This window comes from Rhopalosiphum maidis, chromosome 3, assembly GCF_003676215.2.
Source record: "Rhopalosiphum maidis isolate BTI-1 chromosome 3, ASM367621v3, whole genome shotgun sequence".
Taxonomy (NCBI): domain Eukaryota; kingdom Metazoa; phylum Arthropoda; class Insecta; order Hemiptera; family Aphididae; genus Rhopalosiphum; species Rhopalosiphum maidis.
This window is the reverse complement of record NC_040879.1, coordinates 31,375,987-31,386,514: the sequence shown is the minus strand read 5'-3', so window position 1 is coordinate 31,386,514 and position 10,528 is coordinate 31,375,987. Positions and strand designations below refer to the sequence as shown.

The window sequence follows — 10,528 nt, the reverse complement described above, 5'->3', positions numbered from 1 at the left end:
TTGTTAAGTATACAGTAAGTATTATAACAAATAATAACACATACACACACATATTATTTTGCCAAAAACCAAAAAAATTATATATTGTATTATAGATGTTTCAATAAAATGTTTTACATATTAATTGTTGGATAGGTTACAAACTTACAAATTACATAGGGGCTATTAAATAAAAATTGAAAAAAATATCACGGACTGAAAAGATTAATTTGTAAAAATATTTTAAAATCAAGTACAGGTTAAGTTTAAAATGTTTGACAAAATACAATATGATAAAAGCGATTAAAAGTTTTAATAATGTCATAAGATATAAGTATATTGGCGACTAAACTATGTCTAATATTATATTATATTTATTATGCTTAATTCAGGATGATACTTTTAGTAAAATTGTTATGTAATTATTTTTCACAAACGTTAATTTTAATGCTATAGATAAATGTAACTAAATCAAAAAAAAAATCTACTTTTTTATGCCATGATATATCTACTAAATTATGTATCTACGATTGTTGTTTTTATTTAATTTCGTTTGAATCCCAGTTTGGATAAGCATCTGCCCAAAGCGGAAGTCTCGTTAGATGATTTCAAAGCTTTGATTTCCTCGCGTATTTGCTTACATTCCTTCTTGTGCATAGCTGTATGAATGCGCACACACTCGCGGCTGCAATATTGTACGGTCTTGCATTTGGGACATTTCTTTGAAACATTAATGTCTTCACATGCACCGCATACTATAGGCAGTTTGTTAGCGGATTCCCCAGTCTTAGCACGTTTATTTCCAATCACTAACAATATGATGTCAAGAGATCGCATACTATCCATGCCTTGTGTCATATAAGACACCATCTAGAATGATAAAAATGTACCATTATTGAATCATTTGAATCATTATTAGTTATTTTACAGTAGAAGTCAAATACTAAAAGTTTAAAAAGATTTGTATTTATAAAAAAAATGTATAAAAGTGACCTTTATCATATTAAAATGCATTACTACTAGCCAATAGGTAACATAATAAATAATTTACTATATTAAACAAGGTGATACTTTTATTATTGAACACTCATACATTATTTTATCAAGCACTGACTTTTTTCGTTTTTTTTTTCAAATTTTTTTTCACGAGCTGTGTATATTTTTTATTTTTTTCACCCTTCTATTTAAAAGTGAAACTACTGTCAACTTTTGATTTTCAAATGGCACCCTAAATTAAAATGTACTAAATTTATACAATTATTTTTTTTTATACATTTTAACGTTTAAATTATTATTTTTCATTAATTTTTAGTGAGATATAGCTATTCAAAATTGAATGGTTATCGGCCATTATAATATTTCATGTTTATGAAGTCCAATAGCCACGTAAATAATAAATAATAATAATAGGTAAAATTTGATTGTTTTCATGTTTTTCATGTTTATTAATATATTGTATTATCTCGTTATCGACTATCATTCGACGTAGTGATGCATTTTAACCTATAGTTATTACGCCCAATCTATAATAACATATTTTGTCACATCTTATTTAGATAATAACCTGTGGTATGCCAGTTTTTTTGATATGATATTTAATTATTTGTAAATAATAATAAATTTTGTTATAATCAACGCTTCACAGCCGTAATAACCTAGTGGTTATTAAGTGTAATAACCACCTGTAAACATCAAACCACCCAACTTAGAACAGCTATGACTCATATAACAGTTAAATGAAAAATAATAAGTTTAAAGCTGGTTACACACGGAGCGATTCAAACGCGCGCGTCCGCGTTTTTTAATTAGTTGCGATTTAAAAACTTTGAACGCATGTTAATTACACACTAGCATTTATAATCGCGTCAAAAAAATCACGTACCCACTATTTTTTTGGATTTTTCCCACCAAAATAAACTCGCATATGGGCGTATGGAAACGTTTCGTGTGAATATAGACATTGGAAACTCGTAGCTTAATTTTAGCGTTCGATTGCGACCAAACAACGCACCTGTTTTATCCCGTTTAAATATACACATCTAAATACATGTGTACTATTTTGGACGATTATTGTCCACGATTTAAATGCGGACGCGCGCGTTTGTATCGCTCCGTGTGTAACAAGCTTCAGAGAACGCTACACCCACATGCGTTGTCTCTGTCTTACTAACATACATCATAGCAAATTTTAGACTAACCAACAGAACACATTTTATGATGTTAGCTTTAATATTAGAGTAAATTTACCTATTATAAAATTTAGAGCTAAGAATATTATCTAGGCAATGTTATATACTTTTATTGATATTATCATTTTAAAGTGAGTAATAGCTATGAAAAATATTACAACTTAAAAATGGTCATAACTTACTTTAAAATTATAGTATCAATAAAAGCATACGACTTAGCCTATAGATAATATTCTTAGCATTAAATTTGATAATAGGTAAATTTACTCTAATATTAAAGCTATACAGAAAAAAGAAATTGAAAAAAGTCAACACTTTTAAAAATAGTGAATGATTACTGATAAAATGATTAGCCTGTACCTATATATATTATTATGTAAATTTATATATTATTTTACTTAAGAGGATGTCAGCGCATTGTCTATTTTCTCTTTCTAACCCACACGTAACATAGACAAAACGCATTTACGCAATCTGAGTAGAACTCGCTCAATTTTGGTTCTAGAGTAAATATACCTATTATAAAATTTAATTTTGATAATATTTCTGAGTACAAGACGATGAGTTTTTTAAAAAAATTAAAATTTTGAAAATGTAAAGGTTATTTAAAAGTGTTGTAATTAATAGCTATTTCTAAACGATATAATTAACGTTGAATTAGGAATAACGGAAAAAACTCATCGTCTTGTATTCAGAAATATTATCAAAATTTAATTTTATAATAGGTATATTTACTCTAGAACCAAAATTGAGCGAGTTCTACTCAGACTGCGTAAATGCGTTTTGTCTATGTTACGCGTCGGCTAGAGAGAGAAAACAAACAGTGTGGGACATCCTCTTAAGAAGACGCAACATCCGCATGTGTTGTCTCCGTCTTACTAGTGCGCAGCATAGCAAAATTACGTTCATCAAATCACGTTTAGCTCCGTTAGTTTAAAAATTAGAGTGAACCTACCTATTATAAAACTTAATGGTAAGAACATAATCCATGTTTGTACATTGGTTTTTCATGATCATTCAGTTTTTGAGTGAGTTATGACTGTTATGAGCATTTTTAATTTATGCTATATTATATACGCATAACTGGCAAAAAAAATTGAACTATCGTAAAAACCAATACATACAAACACAGATATTAATGTTCTTACCATCCAGTTTCATAATAAGTCGATCCACTCTAATTTTTTAACTAATGGAGCTAAACGTGATTTGCTGAGCGTAAATTTGCCATGCTACGTATTTACAAGACGGAGACAACACATGCGGAAGTGACGCACTTGTCTGAAGTAATTAGGCTATCATTATACATTTATACTAAAATAGATGTATTTTAGTATTTATTATTGCTATTAATAATAGTTATAATATTTATTATTATTAAAGTGTTGCAAATGATTTCATTGAAAAATATTAAAAAAATATTTTGTTTTAAATACAGCAATAGTATTTCTAATTAGACGCATTGATTTCATTATTTGTTATAAATTATTGAAACTAATAAACAAAAATCATGCAGTTAAAACGTTCAATGTTTTAATTATGAAATTAACTATCATTAACTATTCTAAGTAAACATACAATTTAATTATAGAAAATAACTCTTACTCTTCTAAAAAGTGTAGAATCCTTGAACGAGAACTTTACAATGCAATCATGAAGAAATTGATCCAAAAAGTTATGGCTCTTAGATATTTTTTGAGTAAATGCGTCCTTGAGATCTGATGGTTTTTTACTTCCAACATCACTGTGAACAAAATAATCAACATTATATTATAATATTTAATAGATACATAAACATAAACTTATTGTCTATTTTAAAAATAAATTACTTTGGTCTGGCGATTTCAAAGAGCATGGTAGCCAAATAATGAAATTTGAAAGACAGCATTTCTTTTGTATCGTGATGCTTTTCAAATTCACGCCTGCTCAACAAATGCAACACGTCGAAAATTTTTAATGCGTTATCTTTAGTCAGAAAAACATTTGGTATTTCATAGATCACTTTCACTGGATGAATATTAGTCTGAAAAAGATTACAATACGATTACATATTATTCACAACAATATACAATATCGTTGTCGTTAGTTATTAATACCATCATAACATATTTGTAAACGAGTTCGGCCATTGCGGGTGACAACTTCGGTTCATTTTCAGCAGAATCCAGTACCGCGAAACACATCACTTCTACTTTGGGCAAGTAGTTGTTGATCAGCGTAGCACATTGAAAATTGCCTGATGAGAATAAACATAATAATAAGCACATCGCAATAAGAAGACACGGTAAGGCGGCTGCAACCGCGTATTATACCCATATACATTATACAATGCCCGACGCCCATACATACCGGTATCAATAGCGATCTCAGACGCGGTGCGGCCTATGCTGTTTGTCACATGTCTCCTGGCGCCGGCTTCCAACAATAGTTTACATACCTCAACGCTGCCGTTAAGAGCGGCGAAATGCAAAGGAGAATTCGGATACTTGTTTTTGCCATAGTTAACGTCGGCGCCCTGAAACGCGAAAAGAGAAAATACAGTACAAGTATGTTACGGTGAATAAACCGACGGCACAATATTATGTACGCGCTCGGTCGGCGCATTTGCGGAATACGGATTGCACGCGAGTCTATCAGCGATAATAATATTTCATAAGCATAATATTATGCTGTAAACTATTAAGATATGAACATAACGTTGGTTCAAAAATAGTGCAGAGGTTTAATCGAATCTTTAATATCTATTGGTTGTCAATAATACTGACTGTGTAAAAAACATTGTATTATCTTGTATTATAAGACTCACCGTTATCGATAACGCTAACACGTATAATAATAATTATGTAAAATATTTTATTTTAAACATGGGTACTTAATTTTCATTCGACCTTTAACTGTTGAGGTGATTATTTAAAAAAAACATATTTTTGTTATTAGTACAACTGCTAAGTTTGCCTAGGTAGAAATTCGGCATGGGCACTAGTACGAGTAAATTATAAAAAATAATTCGTATTTTAGTATTTAAGAGGACGTCGCAGCCGCGTGTGTTGTCTCTGTCTTACACACGTACGGCATAGACAAAACACGTTTACACAGTCTGAATAAAATTCGCTCAATTTTGGTTCTAGAGTAAATAAACCTATTATAAAAGTAAAATATGACGACAATATTTTAGAGAGTAAGACACTGAGTTTTTTTTTAAAGGTTATTTAATATTTTTGAAATTTTTGCTAATTCTAAACGATTATAATGAACGTTATATTGGGAATAATGGAAAAAAACTCAGCATCTTGCCCTCCGAAATATTGTCATATGTTCATTTTATTATAGGTATATTTACTCTAGAACCAAAATTGAGCGAATTATATTCAGACTGCGTAAACGCGTTTTGTCTATGCCGTACGTGTGTAAGACAGAGATAACACATGCGGCTGCGACGTCCTCTTAAGAAAACGTCATACCCCCATGCGTTGTCTCTGTCTTACATACATACGGTATGGGAAATTGTCGTTCAGTAGAGTTCATTTTGTGATGTTAGCTTTAATATAAGAACAAATTTACCTATTATTAAATTTAAAGTTAAGAATATTATCTATAAAATATTATATAATTTTATCGATATTACCATTTTAAAGTAAGTAATAGCTATGTAAAATATTACAATTTTAAAATATTCATAACTCACCTTAAAATGATATAATATCAATAAAATTATATAATATTTTCTAGATAATATTCTTAGTTTTAAATTTAATAATAGGTAAATTTACTCTAATATTAAAGCTAACATCACAAAATGTGTTCTGCTGAACGCAAATTTATTATGATGTACGGTAGTAAGACAGAGACAACACATGTGGATATAACGTCCTTTTAAGAGTTTGATTATTATTTGTATTCCATATGATTATTGTTATTTATTGTTTAGAATGCTTATTTATATACACGCCCTTTCCATACAATATGTTTTAAAATAACAACCAAACGCTTATTATTAGAAGCATGATAATAGCCGGATAACTATTGACAATAATGACGATTGACGACATTTTATGATTTAAATGCGAATTGTTTTCAAGCATATACATTATACACATTTAGCTGTAAGCAGTGTAAAGACTACGGGCATCAACCATAATATTTCAAAATGCTTAATATAAGAATATTTAATATTATAATAATATGTAGCATTTTCAATAATTGTTTTCTGTATATTTGTAATATAGGTACGACATTATTATACCTGTAAGTAAAAAAACCAAGAGATCTTTTCCCTCATATCCCCCGCCCCGTAAATATGCGGTTGATGGTAGGTATTCTTATAATAATATACAGCCAACTTATTGTTATTAGAACAATACTTTCAAGTAAATATATAATATAATATTATATTTGTACAATATTTTTAAGTAATATGCTACCAATAGTGGTCACCAATTCATATTTAGTGTTGTATATACCTAAAAATTAATTAAAATACAATAACTAGTTATAAATTCTAATGTATGTAATTGTTTACAATTTTAGCTAAATCATATAATATGACATTATCAGAGTATGAAATAAATGAAAACATACACACGGTGTAGATATTCTGCTGTCGTGTAATAATTTCATGCGGGGGCGTGGGGCAATCGCCATTTTTAAACTACCCGACTATATCAACGGACTACAACGACACAGCAATAATAATGTTTTTGGCGCGCAATTCATATTACTCGTACACGCTATCCGCGTGTCCGTCGAATAGTGGTGGTGGTAGCGGTTGATTATAGTGGTTGTCGGTGATGAAGGGGGGAGGAGAGATGTACGGGGAACTCACCTCGGCCACGAGCCAGCTGACGATCTCCAAGTTGCCTCTGAACGCCGCGTAGTGGATCGGTGCCATGCCTCGTTTGTCCATCAGGTTCCACGTGCCGATTTTGCGTTTGACGAAAATCCTCCGCAACCCGTCCAAATCGTTCAGAAAAATGGCTTTGAATATTTCTTCGTTCAACTCCATCTCAATTACTGTCTTTACGAGACGCTCAATCAAAAATTCGAACTAAACAGTGTGGTGCGACAATAATTGCACCGTGCGGACGCTCACTGGACGATCGAGAAATTCGAAATCGAACGGACGACAGCACAGCGCAACAGTGTCAACAGATGTGATATGTGTCACGACTCACGGCGTTAACCGAGAACGAAACGGTCATCAGCGACACGTGCGGTCTACGCGTCAACAACGCGTCGGATCGTATGAGCAAAACCGAAATCACCACCCTGTTTTGACGAAATTCCGCTATATCAGCGCTAGTGCCGATGCCGCCGCCGCCGCAACCGCCGCCACCACCGCCACCGCCTACGCCGCCGTTACAGCAATCGACATTATAATATTAAATTTAAATATAAATATAATATAATAATATGATATTGTATTATATGGTAATACGATAAAAAGGAAAAAAAGCTCGTTTTGATACTGCCGCCCTCGTCAGCAATTTCCGTCAAACGCGAACCTATTTACTTGAACTTCGTTTTCGTTTTCTTCTCGTCGACGGTTCGATTTTTTGCTTTTCTCGAGCTCTTACCTGCTGTAGGTAGGTGCTATGTGTATACTATATACACGTCATGGGTGTATACAATATATTTACGTAGTGCATACCTACTTTCTTCCCTCTGTCATAAAGGTACTGATCGAATGTTTTTCTCGAGTGAAAGCCAAAATAAATAATAATATAGTGACGTATCGACGCTGTGGACTCGACTCTGCGGCTGAACGTGCGTATATATGCCGTATACGATATGTATGTATATATTACACATATAACGATATACCTATAATATTATGTATGTTATACCGAAAAAGTATACGAAATCCGTTATTTTATGATTTAAAGAAATGCTATATAGTTAAAGCGGAGTTACATTAAAATTAAATGAATACTGTATACTATCAATAACTAAAGTATATAGGAACAAATAAAAACACTAAAACATATAAATACTTAAGAAAAATAATCGGCTCAGTTACTAAAGGTATGGTCTTATAGGTAGGCTGCGGCAAATATATAAAAGAACCTTTTTTAAATTGTAAGCCAACGAATGAAAATGAAATATCCGTGTTTAAAATAAACTATGACACTTACAACATAGCGGTACCTACTACCTATTCATGTGGTTTGTAATATAATATATTTATTAATAATATTATATTTTTATATAATATAAAAGGAATATATATAATAGGAATAATAATTTATTTTATATTATAAATGTTTTTCAATTTTTTTTCTCAGGACAAAACGTGAATAAAAAATTAATACATAGGTACAATTTGATTATTTTATTATGAATACGTGCAATCGTGCAAATATATACAATATACCTATGTCCTATATAATATCTACAGCAATTTATATACACTATCATTTGATTACAATATTTAAAAAAGGGGGTAAAAATAGGTAACCGCAGTGCTGTATAATAGTAGGAATCGAATGTATCTCCGCATTATTGAATAGGTCACTGCAATGAATACGAGTTGAATTTGAATTGGTTTCGTAAAGCGATTCTAAATGGACACGGTCTAACAATATAATGTATAATATATTATTTGTATTTATTATCATAGTAATCAGTAATGCTATCGAAAACGTAAACCCGTAAACAACAACAAATATTTTTTTTTTTTATATAGTCCAAACGCCGCATAATTTTCATTTTATCAAAACTATTTATTTACTTACAAATTTCAATATGGCCAATGTAGGTACGATAAAACATTATGTTCTATCGTTGTATGTAATCATGTAGAATATACATTGTAGATATACAATATAACTGCATAATTACAGTTAAATTATACGGTTTATCGTCTTTATTTGATTATCGTATATATTATTGATATCTCTTGAAATAATTTCATTTTATAATTTAATTTATACCCATACTATCGTCGTTATATATTGTTTATAATAATAACATTACAATTTGATACTGTTGAAACGCACAACTATTTTGGTGTCTACATTATTCCGAATTCAAAATTCAATGACGTGACAGTCGACAGATGATCAATAATAAATTATAATGTATTGATGAAAATCGAAAAACAATATTAAATAATAATGTTCGTGTTTTTTATATAAATTGTTACTTGAAGGCAAGAGATATCGACATTTTAAATTTTAATGCGGTCTATATTAAAGGAATTGTTTGTAGAGTGAAAAATAATAAACGACATATAGGCATATCTACGCGGTGTAGGTATACATCGTAATCAAATTTTTCAATTCTGGATGCGCAACACGTAGTTTTATATAAAGTTTTCTTTTAGTTTTCGTGGTATCTTCGCGAGTTAAATATAAAAAAACGAAAAACGTAGTTGTTTTATTTTTATCATTCTGTAGTGTTTTTTTTTTTAATTCCAATCTTGTTGTTATAAAAAGAGACAAAAATTAATATTATTATTAGCTAACCTATAGCTAAAAAATGAATTTTGAAAACATTTATATGATGAAACAAATTGTATTTAATTGGGCGTATAACATTGTAAATAAATAGGTATTTAATACAATTAACATATTTCGTATTACAGTGATGAAAAAATATTATCTGTATTATATGTTAAAAATAATTTAAAAAATCAGGCCTATTATTTTTAAAATATAATGTGAATCGTACAAACATCGAAATTTTATTTATACTGACTTGATTATGCAATGTTCGTTCTTCTTACAAATTAAAATCTAACAATAAAAATACATTTAAATGCGTATCTATTTACTAAGTAGTAAGTTTCAATTGATTGTAATGCTATCACTGCAAGATTAAAAATTTAAAAAGCAATTTTTGAACTATGTACTTACTTTTAATCACTTACTTAATGTATTTAAAATAGAATGCGATAATCTCATATTAATATATTAGTAGAAAAATTATTTTTAGTTAGATATGAAGCGTTGTAACTACCTAATGACTATTTTTTGTCGTTTTCGACAGTTGTACCCTGTAAATAATAATAAATAAATCGATAATTATGTAGAAAGGTAGAATTATATAGATATTAGATATATATATATATTAAAATATTTAAAAACTATAACAAATTTGTATTCCAAGTCGCAATCGTTTTTCAAAATAATTGAAAATATATAAACCTACATTGGCTACATTGTACGGATATTGAATATTATAAAAAAAAAGCTACATTAAAGATAAAATTATCTTCGACTCGCAATAAAAGCCAATACCAGTTCGGTTATTTAATATTTAATATTTAATAGGTACTATATTATACTATACATTAGGTTACGTATATTCATCCACATAGAGTTTTACTCAAGACATACGGCTTTTTTTCCTGCATAATATTT

The 10,528-nt window shown here is 29.8% G+C and overlaps 1 protein-coding gene across 1 annotated transcript; it reads right to left on the bottom strand.

The window, feature by feature from the left end:
• Positions 1-440: 440 nt before the first annotated feature.
• LOC113558758 (ankyrin repeat and MYND domain-containing protein 2-like) lies at positions 441-7,303 on the bottom strand. The gene is made up of 6 exons (XM_026964285.1): positions 6,991-7,303; positions 4,518-4,683; positions 4,265-4,404; positions 3,998-4,191; positions 3,774-3,912; positions 441-849 (listed from the first exon to the last, which is right to left on the bottom strand). Exons 1-6 carry the CDS (start codon positions 7,168-7,170, stop codon positions 523-525), a joined length of 1,146 nt encoding a protein of 381 aa, XP_026820086.1. The 5' UTR covers positions 7,171-7,303; the 3' UTR covers positions 441-522.
• Between the last annotated feature and the right edge of the window lie 3,225 nt (positions 7,304-10,528).

Bases quoted from the DNA above. Each gene is read 5' to 3' on its own strand.
- LOC113558758 (XM_026964285.1), bottom strand. From the start codon at position 7,170: ATGGAGTTGAACGAAGAAATATTCAAAGCCATTTTTCTGAACGATTTG. The intron at 4,405-4,517 runs GTATGTATGGGC...TATTCTCATCAG, and splicing joins TGAGATCGCTATTGATACCG to GCAATTTTCAATGTGCTACG. The intron at 3,913-3,997 runs GTAATTTATTTT...TTTTGTTCACAG, and splicing joins TTTGAAATCGCCAGACCAAA to TGATGTTGGAAGTAAAAAAC.